Source organism: Pygoscelis adeliae, unplaced genomic scaffold, assembly GCF_000699105.1.
Source record: "Pygoscelis adeliae isolate BGI_AS28 unplaced genomic scaffold, ASM69910v1 Scaffold241, whole genome shotgun sequence".
In the NCBI taxonomy this organism is placed as follows: Eukaryota; Metazoa; Chordata; class Aves; order Sphenisciformes; family Spheniscidae; genus Pygoscelis; species Pygoscelis adeliae.
In genome coordinates, this window is record NW_008824056.1 from 2,397,211 (window position 1) to 2,416,847 (window position 19,637).

General features: G+C 39.9%; 1 protein-coding gene across 1 annotated transcript in view; it reads right to left on the minus strand.

Moving 5' to 3' along the window:
- Window positions 1-19,637, minus strand: part of LEKR1 (leucine, glutamate and lysine rich 1) — a 69,396-nt gene that overhangs the window by 32,343 nt on the left and 17,416 nt on the right. The window contains exons 3-5 of the mRNA XM_009333994.1: window positions 13,058-13,177; window positions 12,249-12,424; window positions 7,222-7,407 (exon numbers count right to left, since the gene is read on the minus strand). Coding sequence (XP_009332269.1) covers window positions 7,222-7,407; window positions 12,249-12,424; window positions 13,058-13,177 — 482 coding nt within the window. The remainder of the gene's footprint in view (window positions 1-7,221; window positions 7,408-12,248; window positions 12,425-13,057; window positions 13,178-19,637) is intronic.

Consider the following 19,637-nt stretch of genomic DNA (forward strand, 5'->3'; position numbering starts at 1 on the left):
CCAAGGCAGGATGGAAGAAATAAAGGCAAAAGGAGACATACCCACAAACGTGGTACACGATACCAGTTACAGCCTCAAATGTCCAGCCATCAGAGGGGGATTCAACCCTATCACTACAGAAACTACAACATGCAACTTCTTAAACCATAAATATGGAACAGAAAATGCAAAAATTTAGAAATAAAATCCACCAGCAGTGCTGACAGATATAAATCCACAGGATTTATGGGGACAGAGTAAAATTTTCCATCAGAAGCAGGCAAAGGGGACATTTTCATCAACTTTCTTCTTGGAAAAAAAATCATTAGCTCCTGGTGATGACATAGAGGTGAAAGTGAGCTGTGGTGTGTGCAAGACTGAGAAGCCAGGACAGCAAGGGGAGAGGACGGTTTGCAGTCCCATTGCTGTTGACACCTTTGATCTGCTCCAGTGAAATGCTAGACACCATCAAAAGCACACTCTGTATGCTCCCCTTCCTCCCTCGATTCACTGGCAATAGAAGAATAGAAACTAGAACTGAAGTGCCTGAGAAGTACATGGGAGCTGTTGCTCAGCTGAGGACACCCAATGCAACAAACCATTGTTCATCTTAAGAGTCATCTGGAACTAGGCCAGAGGGAAAAAGGAAAAGCTCTTTTGTTTTTCCTTCTGTACCTGCTGTGTTTAATGATGCAGCATTCTGTAGTCATCTTCTCCTTGCACAGCATGTAGCCTGGAGAAAGCTGCACTTCCCTGCCTGCAGGAGAGATGAAGGACACTGACTCCAGCCACCCACTCGTTAGCTCTTTCTTGACATACACTGCTGAGAGCACCCTCTTCCCAGCCACCACAGAGCACAACTATCTTACCCAACTCAAGTTCTTTCTTTTAGCACATCGCTCCAGTTTCCTTCTGTGAACACTATTCCAGAACACCCTGCAATGTCCCTGGATTTTGGGGATGATTCAAAATGAGAATGGGACAGTAGACTTTGGGTCTCAAACCAAAAAGGAAATGGCTCTAATCGTGCTTCTCACTGAAGAATGACAGTGTGCAGGTTAGGATGCACATGGGTTGGGGCAATCCCAAGCACAAATACAGGCTGGGCAGAGAATAGGTTGAGAGCAGCCCTGAGGAGAAGGACTTGGGGGTCTTCGTTGCTGAGTAGCTCAACATGACCCAGCAATGTGCGCTCGCAGCCCAGAAAGCCAACCATATCCTGGGCTGCATCAAAAGAAGCGTAACCAGCAGGTCAAGGGAGGTGATTTTCCCCCTCTACTCCGCTCTTGTGAGACCTGTTGTGGTTTAACCCCAGTCCGCAACTAAGCACTGCACAGCCACTCGCTCACCCTCCCCCGCAGTGGGATAGGGGAAGAGAATTGGAAGAGCAAAAGTAAGAAAACTTGTGGGTTGAGATAAGAACAGTTTAATACTTGAAATAATAAAATAATAACAGTAACAACAAAAAATTGTAATGGAAAGTAAAAAGAGGGAGAGGGAGAGGGAGAGGGAGAATACCAGAAGGGAAAAAAAAAAAACCCAAACACACACACAAAACCAAGAGATGATGCAACTGCTCACCGCCCACCAACCAACGCCCAGTTAGTCCCCAAGCAGCAATTGCTGTTCCCCAGCCAACAAGCCCCAGCTTATACACTGAGCATGACATCATATGGTATGGAATACCCCTTTGGCCAATTTGGGCCAGCTATCCTGTCTATACTCCCCCCCAGCTTCTTGTGCACCTCCTCACTGGCAGAGTATGGGAAGCTGAAAAGTCCTTGACTTGGTATAAACACTGCTTAGCAACAACTAAAACATCAGTGTGTTATCAACATTATTTTCATACTAAATCCAAAACACAGCTCTATACCAGCTACTAGGGAGAAAATTAACTCTATCCCAGCCAAAACCAGGACAAGACCCCACCTGGAGTACTGCATTCAGCTCTGGGGCCCCCAACATAAGGGCATGGACCTGTTGGAACAAATCCAAAGGGGGGCCACAAAGATGGAGCACCTCTCCTGTGAAGACAGGCTGAGAGAGTTGGGGTTGTTCAGCCTGGAGAAGAGAAGGCTCCGGGGAGACCTTAGAGCAGCCTTCCAGTACCTGAAGGGGGCTTCCAAGAAAGCTGGAGAGGGACTTTTTACAAGGGCGTGTAGTGATAGGACAAGGGGTAATGGCTTTAAGCTGAAAGAGGGTAGATTTCGATTAGATATAAGGAAGAAATTCTTCACTATGAGGGTGGTGAGGCACTGGAACAGGTTGCTCAGAGAAGTTGTGGATGCCCCATCCCTGGAAGTGTTCAAGGCCAAGTTGGATGGGGCTTTGAGCAACCTGGTCTAGTGGAAGGTGTCCCTGCCCATGACAAGGGGGTTGGAACTAGATGATCTTTAAGGTCCCTTCCAACGCAAACCATTCCATGATTCTATGGTAAGATATATACAGTTCAACACTCAAAAACTGCACTAGTGATTGTGGTAAGTGCTGCAGTCAAACATAAAAATATCAGCTGATCAGCTGTTTTTTCATGCTTTATTAACTATGTATTATGAAATATTTGTTCAAGATATAATCACATGCTGTTTTTTATCCCACAGGATTCCTGCGCCTGTTGCCACACAGGACGAAAGAACTCCAGCTATTCAGGACTGGCATTTCACTGCTCAGTGTGTGCTCCCCAGCTCATTTACAGAGCAGCCAGCGAGCCAAGTTCCCTGATATCCCTGCCACAATATCCTAACCTATGCGCTCCTGCACTGGTCTCTGCCCCACCCAGGCTGTTCCCTTCCCCAGGAGCCAGGGCACTTGGCAGGCACAGCACGGGGCATGCAGAGGCAACCTCCTTGTCTATGTCCTGTTGCTCAGCGCCACAGTGACACACAGAACAAGCAAGTCTTGGGAAAGCGCTGCCCAGCCCTTGTATTTTGGAGACTGAAACTGAAAACACAGAGAGTTTAGCCACCACACCAACAAATGTCTCTTCAGTTTTCAAAGGCTTAGAAGTCAGTTTAACTTGGTTCTCTATGTCAAGAAAACTGTCAAACCTCCCATCTCAAAGTCCTCTTTCAGAGAACAGAAGATTCATGGGGTTTTCAATGAAATTTTTGCAGCATAACATTTAAACGTAAAATCCAATGTCTTTTCCAGCCATCCCACCCTTGTGAAAGCTATGACCATTTTTACTGGAATTAATATTCAAAAATCATTGTAGTTAAGTTTGGTAATTTTCTAAGCCACTGAAAACAGTGATGATCTTATAGGAAATGTTGAGCAATCTTGGTTTTCTTATACAGCAAAACTTAATTAAAAAAAAGGGCAAGATGATCTACAGACTGGAATAGCCCCTCTAGAACAGTCACTTCTTTGTAAGCTCAGATTTTTTCAGCACAAAAAGTAGAGATGCTCTATGTGAGCAGTCTGAACCTGCTTATGATGTGATACTCATATATATACTACAGTTATTGCCCTAAGTTATGCATATCAATTAAAGCTAAGAAATTAGAACCTAAATATAACTAACTGCTTGATGTGATGGTCTGATGCAACATGTCAACTTAGGGAAGTAAATTCAGATTTTGAGAAGATGGGCCACAAAGCCATGCAAGCATCACAAAAATATATAACACACTGAATAATTTAAAAAAAAAAATTATAGACTGCGAGCATCTTTCTCTGGTCTTCTAACATAAGAACAAGACAATTCTCCATGGAGTTAAAGGTGGGGAAAACTGAAAAAGAAAGTGTATTTTTACAATGCACGTGAACAAACTATGAACTCATTGTTTACAGGAACCTCTGAAGTAAACAGCTTTACAAAACCGAAAATGGAATTCTAACTAAGGGTAGTTTTCATATCAGCATAAATGTAATGATACAAATATCTTACGTAATGATTTTAAACCACATATTTCAAAGCTTAAAAGATTGTCTTATTAGGCTCAAGGACCTCTTAGATCAAGATAAGATACGTAAGGAAGACAGATTATCCTATAATTGCTATTCTAGAGTTCCTGTTCCTTCCTTTGAACCATGCCGTGTTTTTCAGTGGTGAGGACAGGATACTGAATTAAATGGACTTTAGACTTTCTACAACAGCAGTGAGTGCCAACATTCCAGCTCCCAAGAATGCATGTGAACTACCACTGAATTCACAGACAGCTTCACATGCCCACAGACAGCCACTTCACCAGAAAAATTTAACTCAGTAAGTATAAAATTATCTGAGTTATATTGAACATGGCATCTTATAAAAAGTAAAATCTACAGTTCTGGAAATTGTACGAAGGTCTGTTCTTGGTGCTTACACTAAGGAAGGAACTACAACAGTCTGCACACCAGCAGACAACTTAACTTGTGCCACTCACGAGTTTTTTTTTTATTTTTTATAAAACAAAACACTTTTCAACACAAATGAAATGTCAAAGTATACTTGAGAAGGAGCTATTTTTTGCATTGAGATTGTTTTATTTTGATTAATTTTTCCACCTACAAAATGCATGTGAAATGTAGTTATGTCTTCCTCAAGGCAGCCAGGTAGTAGACCCATTTTGAAAACTGCAGAAATTCAGATTTCTAGAGAAAGGTAAATGATCTAATGGCTTATGACTTATCACTACTTGTGTCTATTTATACAAGGATAGAGGAGAAGATGTTTCTAAAAAGAACACGGAAATAAGTTTTCCGGTTATAAGGAACACAGAAGACAGACAAGTATTAGGGCAAAACGAGCGTTTTATGTCTGCTGCTTCTTCAAGAATGCAACAGCGTGACGAAAACATGACGCTACAAAAGCATGTAACAAGCATGTACCAAATAGTGGTGCATGGCTTCTGAACAGGGCATCTGTGACAATCATCCTCAAAGTGGCATATAAATCACTGCAAGTATCAGCACTGCTAGTAGAATATCCAGATTGCTGTACGAGTGAACTTTCAGACAGTTTCTTTGCATGGCACAAGACCACAATAAAGACCAAACAAACTTTCTTTCCGTAAGTGCTACCCTACTAGCAGAAAAAAAACCAAAGCTTCATCAACAGCAATAAATCACTGCTGTAGGTTTTATCGCAGGATCTGCGGCGCTTATGCTGTTTTTGAGCCAGTCACCTTGCCTATCTTCTTTTGAGTGATACTGTACCAGGAATCACTTAAGCAGATAGTAAGAGCCTCTCAGCTCAATCTCTAGGGTTACTTCAGCATAAGTAAAGACAGAAGGTGAATGTTAAGAAACAAAACACACAGAGTATTCTAAAGTATATAATTTCCAAATTTTGGACTGTGGCGTTGTAATAGTGAAGCCTGGCAGTTATACATGTACACAGATTATTTGGATAAAACACTAATCTCTTAATGGAAGAGAAACACACTTATCTTTTCAGAAGAAATTAATGCATTTTTAGCATCTTTTCCAAACAAGTTTCAAGTAAAACATGAGGAGTCACAGGCAACATTATGCTCTGGGGACAAGCAACGTGATTTAGTTAACCAGTGCAACTAGTTAATTCCTTCAATTTTATCTTTTCTAGTGATGTTATCTTAAGTTTATTTGGAATTTTAGCTTTTTTATTATTATTTTTTACCCAGGCTCTTGTCTCAAATATATAATACTTTTTTATATATATATTAAATGTACATATAATTTTGAGATTGTTTACTTTTTTGCAAAAAATTAACATAGCAGATACCATTTATATACTACCAGCATTTTACTTCGTTTCCTATAAAAATCTCTCCTAGTGATTTTACATACAAGCCAAACAAAAAGGTACGATTTTTCACACTGTCCAACAGTGTGTTCAAGATTGTCTTGAAAAAGGAAATTTAAATAGAATTGATGCATTTGTTTCCATTTACTCAGGTCTTCAGAATGAGATACTGTGGCTAATGACTTACAGCTAAACACTTTTAAGGCAACCCTCTCCCCAAATCCTACCTGCCAGAGTTTACTCTGAACAGAGGACTAAATAACAGGAGGTAGCTACAATCAGACAATGAGCCTACCAAAAAACATCATGGGCAAGTTTTTGAGATACTGGAGCACTTAGCAGCTCCCCAAGGGGAGGGGTGGGGGGGGAAGACAAAAGTGGATGCTGTGACTAGCCCACAGAAGAATCTTGTCAGAGCAAAACCTAACTGATTTTGCATTCATTTAAAGTTAGGGTTTTTTTAATATATACCACAAAAAGGAAGACATATTAAGCCTATTTCTTATATGAACACTGTCTGGAAAATGATGTAGAGTTATCTGCTCATTTCTACCATTCAAACACATCCCTGCTGGAGCTTTCCTAACAGTATTGTCATACAGTGACAAAAATAAAGACTGTTCTCAGCAACACGGGTTGATAACTCATTGGATGGTATCTGCAGTCTTCTACTTTGCAGTCTCACATTTGATATTATCGCTGGCATTGAAGGATCAGTGAAATTTCTTCATCATGACTAGCGCTGAGACCGACTGCTTTAAATTTGACATTACATACTGTGCATAAGGCAGCATGGTAATTGCTGTGCCAATTTGATGACTCAAAACTGTGCCCGGAACAGCACAACCTCTATATGTTTTAAAGGTCTTAAAATGCTTAAAAGCACTATAAATGCCATACTACGTTAAAGAGAAGAGAGATTCAAGAGATACTAATATAAATAATCTTTTTGTAATGAGTTATTGTCTCAGAGCTCACAAGATATTATAATTTCAAGTGTCATTAAACTTGAGACTGTCTAATGATTTGCCCTTGATAGTGTGTCTCAAGAATCTAGAGACTCTAGATTCTTGAGACACACTATCAAGGGCAAATCATTAGACAGTCTCAAGTTTAATGAATCTATGAGAATAGAGACTGGCTTAGCCTGACTTACTTTTCAGTTCTGTTGCTGATAGCCAAAAATCCTTCCTGGCCTTCCAATCAAAATGAGAGCATTTCTTTTAATTTTAATCTCAGAGCCTTCTCCCTGATGTTTTACGTAAGATTGACAAGTAACAGCATAAATGTATTACCACCATCTTCATTGTTTTCCTCCCTTCCTTCATTTCCCCCCCCACTCAGCTGACTCGTGTTCCCAGTACGGTAACAGACTCCTCAGAATGACATACTGTCTTTTCTGACTGCACAACATCCACATTTTATTCAGGCCTGAGTGCTTTCACAGTAACAGCCACAATTTAGGTGCTTTTAAAAAAATTTTTTTACATTTCATTTTACTTGGAAGTTTGCTTGAAGTGTCAGAATTCCCTTACCTAATGTTTCCTTTTGTAGTTCACGGCATCTACTTTGAAGCTCATTCCCTTGCTGAAGTGAAGTTTGAAGCTGTTGAGTTTTCAGCTCAACCGTGTCGGCCACCAGCGTCAGATGTTTTACCTTTTCTTGTAGGCATTCATTCTCTCTCTGGGATTTTGCTAATCTTTGATTCAATTTGGGTATTTCTGAGGAGGGGGAAAAAAAATATCATATAGATTGTTGTCAAGTTTACCTTCTTCACTAAAAAGTATTAGACCTGATTTACAATCTCAGGACTTCAGCATTCTGTAACCCTAGTTTGGGTATGGAGCAGTGTAAACCACATATATTAGCAATACTTTTGCTGAGAATGTAGAGGGCCAAAAGAAGTGCCTTGTGCAATATCTCTTCACACAGATAACTTGTACTTAGAATCATAGAATCATTAAGGTTGGAAGAGACCTCCAAGATCATCGAGTCCAACCGTCAACCCAACACCACCATGCCTACTAAACCATGTCCCTAAGCGCCTCATCTACACGTCTTTTAAATACTTCCAGGGATGGGGACTCAACCACTTCCCTGGGCAGCCTGTTCCAATGTTTAACTACTCTTTCAGTAAAGAAATTTTTCCTCACATCCAATCTAAACCTCCCCGGCGCAACTTGAGGCCATTTCCTCTCGTCCTATCGCTTGTTACTTGGGAGAAGAGACCAACACCCACCTCGCTACAGCCTCCTTTCAGGTAGTTGTAGAGAGCGATGAGGTCTCCCCTCAGCCTCCTTTTCTCCAGGCTAAACAACCCCAGTTCCCTCAGCCTCTCCTCATAAGACTTGTTCTCCAGACCCCTCACCAGCCTCGCTGCCCTTCTCTGGACACGTTCCAACATCTCAACATCCTTCTTGTAGTGAGGGGCCCAAAACTGAACACAGTATTCGAGGTGCGGCCTCACCAGTGCCGAGTACAGGGGCACGATCACTTCCCTACTCCTGCTGGCCACACTATTTCTGATACAGGCCAGGATGCCATTTGCCTTCTTGGCCGCCTGGGCACACTGCCGGCTCATGTTCAGCCGGCTGTCGACCAGCACCCCCAGGTCCTTTTCCGCCAGGCAGCTTTCCAGCCACTCTTCCCCAAGCCTGTAGCGCTGCATGGGGTTGTTGTGGCCAAAGTGCAGGACCCGGCACTTGGCCTTGTTGAACCTCATACAGTTGGCCTCGGCCCATCGATCCAGCCTGTCCAGGTCCCTCTGCAGAGCCTTCCTACCCTCGAGCAGATCAACACTGCCGCCCAACTTGGTGTCGTCTGCAAACTTACTGAGGGTGAAACTTAGCCAAACACATATTACTGACAAATAATACAAATTTTATTCTAAAGCAATAATACGTATTTCCTCCAAGATCTCAAACTCAAATTAAAATACACGTATATATTCCAAATGAAATAACAATAGGTGACAGAAATATTTGAATCCAAGCTTTTTATCTTAAGAGGATACACAAACCATTGTTGACATACAAAAACAATTGCAGACTCATTTTGAAATTAATTTGAGAAGATATCAAGGGGGTTAGACTCTGCTAAAGCTCAATTTGAAACTTTTGGTTCAGAAGATATTTGGGCATGTGTATTACATTTTATTTTCTCACTCTTTAGGTGGCTACTGCTGTTAAAGTAATGAAAGTGCATCTTCATTATATAAGAAGGCTTTGTCACTATCTTTCATCAGCTCTTCAACATGGAAGAGCAGCAGTCCCAAGGAAGTTTCCCAGGTAGTTTTTACTGCAAGGTAAATAAGTAAATCATGGGTGGGGTATAGTGGGTCTCCTACATTTTCATATTATTTCCTGAGTTCAGTTATCCGTGATGAGTGCATTTGAACATTTCCAAAAGTAGTTGAAATTCTTTTCTATGCCTTCTCCAACTACAGCCCTTAATGTTCAGTCGTCCAAAGAACTTATATCACTTTTATTTACGTTAATGATAAGAACGTTCAAGTAAGATGGAGTCTAATTCTATTGTCAAGTCAGCTATTACACATGTTTTATATGCTGCCCACGTGCAAATTTTAAGTTTTCTGCGGTGCAAATATTTTCATTACCTACAATCTTTCCCAAATACTCCACACTTAAATCAATTTATTGTTAGACTAAATGATGTAAATACCGAAAGATTTTATGTTCTTATACTTCTTTCTACTTCCCATTAATTAACCAAGGCTAAATAACATACATATACAAGGGCTTTTATAAGCTGTTTTCAAACTAACCAAGCAAACTGGTCTAGGCATAAAAAGTAGCACCTCATGTAACATTTTTCTTCTCAAAAATCTGAATGGAAAATAAGTTCTGAAAATCTTGTTGCAAAAACAGTAAGGTAAAATAAACAAAAAAATTACTACATATTAACATGTTACCACATATTAATAATGAACAACTCATAAAACAGAACATAAAAGCTTTTGAATGGCACTCACAGGCCAAAAAAAAAAAATTATGTGTGACTAAATTGCTTTGATTTAGAAAGCTAGATTTAAGGATGTATGTAACATTCACATTGTGGCACTATTCTCAAGGGCATATTGTTGAATGCAGTCAGGGATACGTAGCATGTATAATGGTATGTATAATCATCAAAAGAACCTGAAAGGCTGCACTTCTGCTTCAATATTCTATATATTTGCAGTATTACAACAAATAAAATGAGATACTCCAGAAAAGAAGCCTTAAAATGTTATGAGTCTCTTTGAACCTGAAGATGTTTGCAGAAATGCATGCTCATATTCCCTTTATTAGCTAGAAGTAGGCAGAGAATGAGCACAGGAAGAGAGGAATACTTAGGGACATACAATACTTTCTGTGCTCAGTCTAATTAGGAGATGAAGTCATGAATCAAAATGCATGATATTGACACTGACATTTAAATTAATTGTTCTTACAAAAACTGAATACTAAAGAATGATTTTCCAGTCACGCTCATCTTCAGCAGGCAAGAGCCCTCCATTCTGGGCTCTCTGCTGCTTGGGCTCAGGACACCCCGAACTCTCTGTTCAGACCCAGGCACTCTCTCAGTGGGATGCGTGCCTAGTTGCTCCTGCAGCACAGCTGCCCCACTTATTTCTTCCCACTCTGAACAAAGCAATCATTGAAAACATTAAAAATTACTTCTAATTTCACAGGAAGCATAGGCTACTGGGGAGCTATTATTTAAAATGAAGCTACACATTTTCTGAGATACCCCGTGCACGCAGGTTTCACTTAAGCTGCGAATTTGCACTGGAGTTCACACAGTTTCACCGGCAGAGTGATTTGGGAGATGCACATCGCCCACCATGCCCCTTATATTCCTTCTCACAAGGACAAAAAGCGTGACATCAGCTCACCTACTTCTTTGCTACCTTATAACCCTGATAAAACTAACCTCCAGAGCAAATAGCAGCTCATCAACTCATACATGCAGAGCACACAAAAACTATAAGGAAAGGAATATGTACATGAAAATTATGTCCAAAGCCCATTAAAGTTGCCAAAGTCAGCACAGGGGCTGTTTGGATGCTCTGGATGGTACAGTCCGTAATTACACTACTGCACACTTTTTTTAGCAAAACTAATCTCTTAACTGAAGCAGAGCAAAAATGGTATTCGAGAATAAATCTGAGTTTTCAAGTCTGACCACCAGCCTGAGGGTTGGGCACGACCTTCACAAACAAGCCATCGGTTGTGCCTTACTTCCAGCTTCTCTTTTCCTGAAGGCTGCCCTTGTTTGAGCAGGAAGCAGGCTGTGGGCCAAGTGAATTATTCTCAGCCCACAGGCTGCTCCATGCCCCTTTCAATCCCAAAGACCCCTCAGATAAAGACAGCTGTATTTGAGTATTACTTGTTCTTATTCAGAAACGGAAGGAGGGAGTAGTTGCTACATGTTGGGTGTAGGTTTGCTCGTATGCAGTGGCTCATGCATTCAAGGCAACCACAGGTGTACACCTGTCAGTTGCTCAAGGGAAGAGGTGCAGCCTGCCCATGGGATGGGGAGGTAGCACTGCAGGACCCTCAGGCAGCTCCACAAAAGGATATTATACCATTGCCGTATAGTATCGTGTGTGTATATGAGCATGTGCTAAAAACTGGCAGTAGGAGACACAAGGCAAATTAAAATATCTCCAAGTCTTTGTGTTGCAATCATATCCATATACTAAGTATATTATTTATGTTTGTCGTGGTTTAACCTCAGTCGGCAACTGAGCACCACACAGCCAGCCGCTCGCTCACTCCCCCCCACCCAGTGGGATGGGGGAGAGAATTGGAAGAGCACAAGTGAGAAAAACTCATGGGTTGAGATAAAAACAGTTTAATAATTGAAATAAAATTATGATAATAATAATAATAATAATAATAATAATATAATACACAAAGCAAGCGATGCACAGTATAATTGCTCACCACCCACCGACTGATGCCCAGCCAGACCCCGAGCAGCGGCCCCCTGCCCCCTGGCCAGCTTCCCCCAGTTTATGTACTGAGCATGACGTCACATGGTATGGAATGTCCCTTTGGCCAGTTTGGCTGTGCCCCCTCCCAGCTTCTTGTGCACCTGCAGCCTTCTCAGTCGGTAGAGCATGGAGTGCTTACACCTTGGCTAGTGTAAGCACTACCTAGCAACAACTAAAACATCGATGCATTATCAACTTTGTTCTCATCCTAAATCCAAAACACAGCACTGTACCAGCTACTAGGAAGAAAATTAACTCTATCCCTGCTGAAACCAGGACAATGTTTCAAATCATGGTAAATATTTATATTACTTCCATTTCAGTCTGACTTGGCTGACTGAACAATTGATCCAGCACACTAATCCAACAGGAACTGGACCAAGTTCAACTCGGTTTGCATGGTGCCACAGCAGTAGATAGGGTCTTCTAATACTTTGGAACTGGACAAGTTAACATCAGAATTAGAAATTATCTAACTAATTTTACCTTCTAGTTTATTGTGTTACACTCAACTACCAAAAAATATTTTATCTTGCCCAAAATTATTGCAAGATGATTTACCTGTCAAAGCTTCTTTGCTAACCGTTTTTATTTGTAGAAAAATTTCTTCTTTCATGGCAGCCCAGTTCTCCAGGTTACTGGATATGACTTCTTTAATACTGTCTAGTTCACTTCTAATAAAAGGAAACAGTGAGACAGCCTTGTTCAGAGTTGAGCAATGGTGTTCCAATGTATTTCTGCAAGACAGGAAAATACCAGACATACATTTTTAAAATGACAAAATACTATTAGTAAACTTGGGAACTAAAGTAAACTTGGTATCTACTTTTCTGTTATATGATAATTCATACTATATTGGGTTACATGATTTAGTGTATGAAATATGCTGTATATTTAATATATTTATAAGTTCCTCCCTTCTAAATGTTGATTTAGAACTTACATGTATAAATGAAGAAAACTGTACAGACAATTGTACAATCATTTTTATTGAGAAAGAGTAATCATGTTTAATGACCATATGTTGACTTTTTATAAACAATATATGTAAGAAATACTGTATTTCCAATACATTACAAGCAAGTGGTACACATTTGCTTTTAAATGTTAATCAATACTTTTAAATTTGTGAAGAACTTATCCTGTGGTTAATAACATCAGCAATCAACAGTGGTATTTTCTGGTCACATTTGCTAACACTACAGCATCTCACTATATTCTGGAAAAGCAAGAAACACCAGGATGGTTATAAACACTCTTCTCGCACACAGTATTGCCCTTGCCTTCACCTGCATCTCCACTGAATCCTCTCAACTGATCGTACGTGTTCACAGGAAGCACAACATTGGGATTTCTTTTTGGGTTCTTACCTGAGCACTTGTGATTGCTTATAGGCAGCTTCCTTTTCTTCTTGGAAATACCGCAAATCTTCTTTCACATTTTTTAATTCATCTTGCTTGGTTTTAAGTTCCACTGTTAGGTTTTTTATTCTATAGATGTAAATAAAATAATCAGAAAGTATTATTTGCACTACTAACCAACCTCTAACTTTTGTTTCAGCTTTAAATTAAAAACATGCTGAAAGTCTTTCCAAAGATGATAATCACATATTTCAGACTGAGGTACCAGATCTCCAAATGGAGAAAATTTAATGTTCTGGCTATTGTATGAGCCACTTGAGCAACTCTTTCAAAGTAATACTCATAATACATTTGTAAAATAATGTGGAAATGTATATGTCCAATATCAGCTCATATGCAATGCTATATAAATATCTTAAGAATCCAGTGTTCATTCACAGATGGAACACAGAACCCATTCATCCTCCAAAAACATGCGCCATTATGAAAATCTCAGCTTAAAGTTCAACTTGAGTACCCAGCTTAGGGGCTACAATACCCAAAAGGTAGGTACCCTGTCCCAGCAGGGTGATGCAAGGTACCAGAATGAGCTGCATAGGTTCTACACACAACTGCAAGGACGTGCAGGAAAGGGTAATGGAGAGCTCACCTAAGCTGAAGGGGAAATTGTCTAAAGTCAACAAACAGAAAATACTCAATATTTGATTACTGTTACCATAATTTTTTTCTATTCAAATTGTTTATCTATTTCTTAATTTCAGACATTTGCAAAAGATGAACCCCAATTAGTCACTCTCATTTCCCTTTGCCCAGAGTTTCACACTCATGTTCATGGAACTGTACGTCTGCACTGCTGAATTAATTAATGGTGCTCAGCAAGTAATAATAAAAAAATACATGTGTAAAATATATTCCTCCTGTCCATTATTTTTGTACCAACTGGAATTTAGACCTCTGTTGCTTGACAACGGCATTGTAAAGAGCTAAAGAGAAGCTTTTCACAAAAAATGTTTCCACCACGTTACTTCTATGTACTCAGGCAATGACATTAGCATTAAAATGATAAAAAATGTCAAAGGTTATTTTCCTACATTTGTCTTAAGGAAGACTTAAGGAGACAGCAGGAAGTTCTGGACTAGAGCTAGGTTTTCATGTTCCCAGCTTGACCCACAATATGCCAGAGAGAACATGCATTTATTTTCTTTACTCCCCTCTCTTTCCTTTCAAAAAAAAAAAAAAAAAACACCCAAACCCAAACCACGCAACAGATTTTGGGCTCAGAACACTGTTGACCACAAGACAGAGAGGTAAGGCTGTGATTTGTTGGCTCTACCTGTCAAATCTTGGCCAGGTGTCGGGCTCCTGCCAAAGCCTCAGCTCTCCTCAGGTTCCCCTCCCTCTCCTAACACCCTCGGGACGCCTGCAAGCGATCATCTTACAGAAGAGGATCGAAGGAGACACTGCCACAACACCCTCTGTAAGTATTTGCCTTGAATAGATTGAAAAGTCTTTTCATGCTTCCTTCTCCTAGGTATGGAGTGTGCTTCATCACAACAGCACGTAATTTTTAAATTACAGTGCAGGTGACAACTTCCAGCATTTTACTTCAAATCTGACACCAAAAAAGATCCCAAGTCTGGGAGTGGGAAGGAAAAGCTTACTGTTATCAGGACTCACAAATACATTGTGTACCCTCCCTCCCATTAAAAATGCAAATTAACATTTGTCACATCTGTGCTTCAATTATGCTTATTTAAATGAGATTATGACATTGCAGAGGTAGAATATCTGTGCTGGGGGAAAAGTGATCAGAGACAGATGATACATGCTCATGGTTATGTACGGGAATATTCAACTCAAGATGTATAATAAGTATAAAGTGGGGAAAAAGCATTCTTTCACCACTGCGGACTAACAGCTTGTTTCACAGCCAGCAGACAGTGCTGCTTAACCAGCCCCTGCCTCGGCCACACAACAACATCACACAGCTGGGGAGAAGCAGCACTGCCACTCACAGAGGCTTTGCTCTGTCTCCACAGCGCTTCCCACCCAGAAAAAGGGGGAACAAAACCAGACGCCTCATCAGATGAGGCTGATCTGGCGGAGGCTTTCCCTATTTATGGGATTTCCCACTCTCACAGCCTCACTCTTGCAGTTGGCAGCCAGACTGCCTGCTCCGCAGCCGGCTCAGCCCATTCCCACACCAGGTGTAGCAGAGGCTGTGGTTGGGCACAATTCCTGTAGGCACATGGAAGCACGCAGAGATGCTGCCTGAGCAGGCAGCATCAATCGCTTCAAGTTTTGTACATGTATTTTGAAAAAAAACAGCCCCATGATGAGACACAGGAGAACCGACCAGTATTTCTTTTACCACCATCACCTGCTCACAGGAGAGGAGGAGGATGGCAGCCCCTTGGAAGCACAGGGAGCTTTTCGTCACTGCGTAGCTGTGCACAGTTGCACGCGCTGGTGCAATGCTTAGGATATGACCCACCTTCGTGCTGGACACTAAGCCACAGCAAACGCAGCCGCCCAGTTCAAAGGAGCAGATGGCTGACCTGCAAGTTTTTCTTTGCCTCTAAAATTTACCTTTTGACCTTTTTCATTACAGCAGCAGTTCTGACCTGTTTATTTTTCAAGCACAGCTATCATAGTGTAAATAAATACATTTTAAACACTGTTCTTTCAACAACTCAGGATTTATTCCCATAATTGTAATGAAATGAATGGAACCGTATGGGAATACGGTTGAATCCAATTCCCTTCCTGTGTTACATGCGCTGAAAGAATACCACATAGCACGCCACTACCAGTTTACAGTACAACTTTTTTCTTTTCTGTTAGCTCTAGGTAACCATTCTAATGTATTCTTCTATCCCCGAAAGTACAACTACAATGATGTGCAACTGTTAAAAGTCAGTCCTTTTGTAAGCTTTCAACACTTACTGTTAACCTACTGCAAGCAGAGTAAATGATCTGTTTGTCTACTGGTGACTCATTGTCATGAGTAAATAAATAATATTTGAATCAACAAATATTTTACAAAACCAAAGGATGGCAGAAGCATTACATCAGCCTTTGCTTCCATTTTAAAAAGCAAAAGAAAATTAGAATGATTTATAGTAAAAAAAAAAATTTAGCCATAATATTAATGTGCATTAGTTACTGTTACAGATCATCTGTAACACACTTGCACCAAAATGCAAATTTAAAAAAATATTAGTCCTGATAAAGAAACTTGGATCTGTAGAGCTCTGCCAAAACCAAAACTGAACATCTGGTAGTTAAAAAGCAAGTTGTTTGGGCTCAACTGTGATCACTGGGTGGGGAGGATAAAACTTAAAAAAATTGAAGAAATTTCTGGCATTACCTTGCTAGGAAAATTTACCCATACCTACCTGTAAATTTTTTGGAGGCAGAGGGCAGGTGGGGATAGAATAAAATCCATTTGATTGCATTTGGGAGCAGAATCAGATTGGTGTCGCTGACTAATGGAGAAATGATCATCCCCTTAACAGTCACACAAATTCAAATCTACTTTTGCAGATGATATATTCTGTTAACTATACCTTGAGCAAAAAAAGCAGTGATTATCACTGAACAACAGCAAATCAAAACTTTGGGATCCATGGAAAAATGGATGCTCATTTTCTATTCTTTCTCATTCCAGAACGGGCAGTATTTGAAGATCTTTTGGTTTAAAAAGGAAACTTGCAAGTAAGTACAGACACATTTTCTTTCTCTTTCCATTCCAGAGATCTGATATAATGAGGTTAGCACAGAATTGCAGCCTCAGAGTGCAAAGGGACATTACCAGCATGCTCTGGCCATTCACACACAAAAGAACAGGTGGAGAAGGCAAGAAAGTTGCACTCTGCTATCACCACCATAAGAAGGAATAAAAATAAATGTTATTTTGGTGATATTTAGCACAAAGGAAAAAGTTCAATGGATCATTAAATGCTATCACGAAGAGAGAATCGTGAGAACATAGTGATCTCGTCCTCTGTCCTATAGTTCACATGAACTGTGAAAATTAAAATCCTATCTTTGCAGCCAGCATACTTTCTTAGTGAATATCAGAGGAAGCCTGCCCAGAGTGGGAGTTGAATTATAACATGTTAACTACTAGTGCTGACAACGAAAAGAATAGCATGAGAACATAAAGAAGTACTTGCAAGGGATTCTTGCCAGCAAACAAATATACTCATTGTCCTAAAAGTAATGACAAGAGCAATTACCATGGTTGTTCAAATTTAAGACATTGCATTTCACAAAAGTTAAGATCTGAAGAAATAACCCTATCTTTGCAGACTACATGGTACACAGCCCCTTTATGAGTCCCAGTAGGACCCATTTAAGCCTGAATGAGCAATTGCATCCCTAGTTGCTTGGAGTCAGCAGGGACAGTATGCACAGAGGAGGCTGGAACATACTGTCAATGAAAAAGGTTTCATTACAGTATTTTCAGCTCCATGAAACTTTAGGACCTGCTCAGAGCCAGTAGTTGCTCATTTTCATTTCAGCATATTGCATTCCTTCCAATAGACAAGTCAGTGTGCATCGCTATGAAGAAGCTGAGTATTCATTCATAAATTTGGCATAGAATATGTATAAAATTGCACAGTCTGAAACTCACTGCACATAATATCATCCACAAACTTCTTCATAATTGTCTTTTTTTTATATTCTGTTCAGCATAGACTATTGAAGTTAAGACAAGACTATTTAATAGTTTTCATGTGCCGCTATAGAATCATTCACCTCTCGATTGCAGGTTAGCATATGGCCCAATTTGACAGCAAATGAAAGTTATCTCTGACAACTAAGAGGCTCTTTGTGAAGGTCTCTATCAAGTCTCATGTAGGCTGACAGTCATTTCAAATCTTGCATTAATTGTTATCTTTCTTTATTATCTCAGCAGAAATATAAGATGTATTGTGAAGACATCTTGGATATTTTTTGCTCCAGCAAAGGTGAATCTCTGGAACAGGTCTGGAAAACAATGATAGAAAGATGACTGCCTTGTCACAACCACTTCAAAATTTATCTTTGAAGAAACCCAGGTTTTAATTTCCCAGAGGTACCAATTTCATCTACAGTAATTACAATTTACACAATTTCAGTCATAGCAGTCATACTCAGTACTGTCAGAGCAGTGTAACTCAGGAAAAACTTCTTAGAAGCCAGTGGAGTTATACTGATTCAGTTAAAAAAAAAAGATATTACAGTTATGAGTAATTTGATAATTGCATAAAAAAGAAGTGGTGCCAAGGCATTGGCAAGGTGACCTTTTAGTTATACTACAAATTTGCACCAGCAGATTCAAACAGAAGTTTCCCAAGGTGTATGTTTGAGTATACTTCCCAAGCAGAAGTCTTCTTAGTTTCTAGATTTGCAGGTACAGTAGAGCGCATATAATTATATGAAGTAAGACAATACATTGTGTTCCCCTAACATAATACAAATATATTTCATTTTATGTGTTTGGATTTTTTTCAAACTAGACAAGTGTCTTGCTGATGAAGCCAACTCTGTTACATACATTGTTACATCTTTGAATGCAAGCAGAAACTAAATTTTCCCTCTGAATTCTAAAACAGTCACAATCCGAGTAAACCTATCTTTTCACTACTTCTTTCTTGCCAAACATGAAATCTCTTTTTCCGTATTTTCCCTCTGATGAGAGGTTCCCTGACCTCCAAATCCACAGAGCCCAGCGATCTAGAGCAGCAAGCGACCTTCATCCATCCCATACTCACCTCTTCCCTTTACTAGAGAATCCTTCAGAACGCAGCCATGGTCAGAAGAGCTTACCCCAGATTTTCCTCTGGGTAGCCACCCTCCTGTTTTGCAGTCTTAAAAGCAGAGTCAAGTGCAAGAGGAAGTCAAAAACAGAAGAGAAAATAGGTGTCTCAGTATTCAAAGATTAGCCTGTGTTCACCCTCTGGTCCCATCCAAGTTTCATTGCTATGTGGCCATAGAGAACTCCAGAACATAACACCTTGTCCTGGATGCACATGCATGCAATATATTAACCTTCTTCCATAAAGAACCACAAAGCTTTCAAATTTCACTTCAAAAGATAATAAAGCAGAACCCCCTGTGTATTTCAGCAAGACGTTCTGTCTTGAGTATGGACTGAATGAAACTGTTTAAGGTTTTGCAGTTATGCCCAGAATAATTTTACAACTATGGATCAAGCTTACAAATCTCACATTAAATTATAAAGTGGAGATAGAGGCAGGTAAATTATTTTATTAAAAACTTCTTGATGGGTCATTCTTGCATTCTTGTTTTCTTGCTTTTAACCAGCGGTCACAAAATGGATAGTAACTCGCTATACCCAAGCAATTGAAAGTTTTAACTTGAGCTTATAGTGTGAACAAATAAATGACTACCCATTAGAGGAAAGGAAAAAACCTAAACAAATGTGCATCGCACCATTTTCTTCTATCTACCATGCAATACAGGATATTAAACACAAATTCAATTATCTGACAATTATGAATATCATAACCAGGTTACAATAAAATAATATCTAAGCATTACTTTAATCTCTCATATGCAATTGTGCTGTCCACAATGA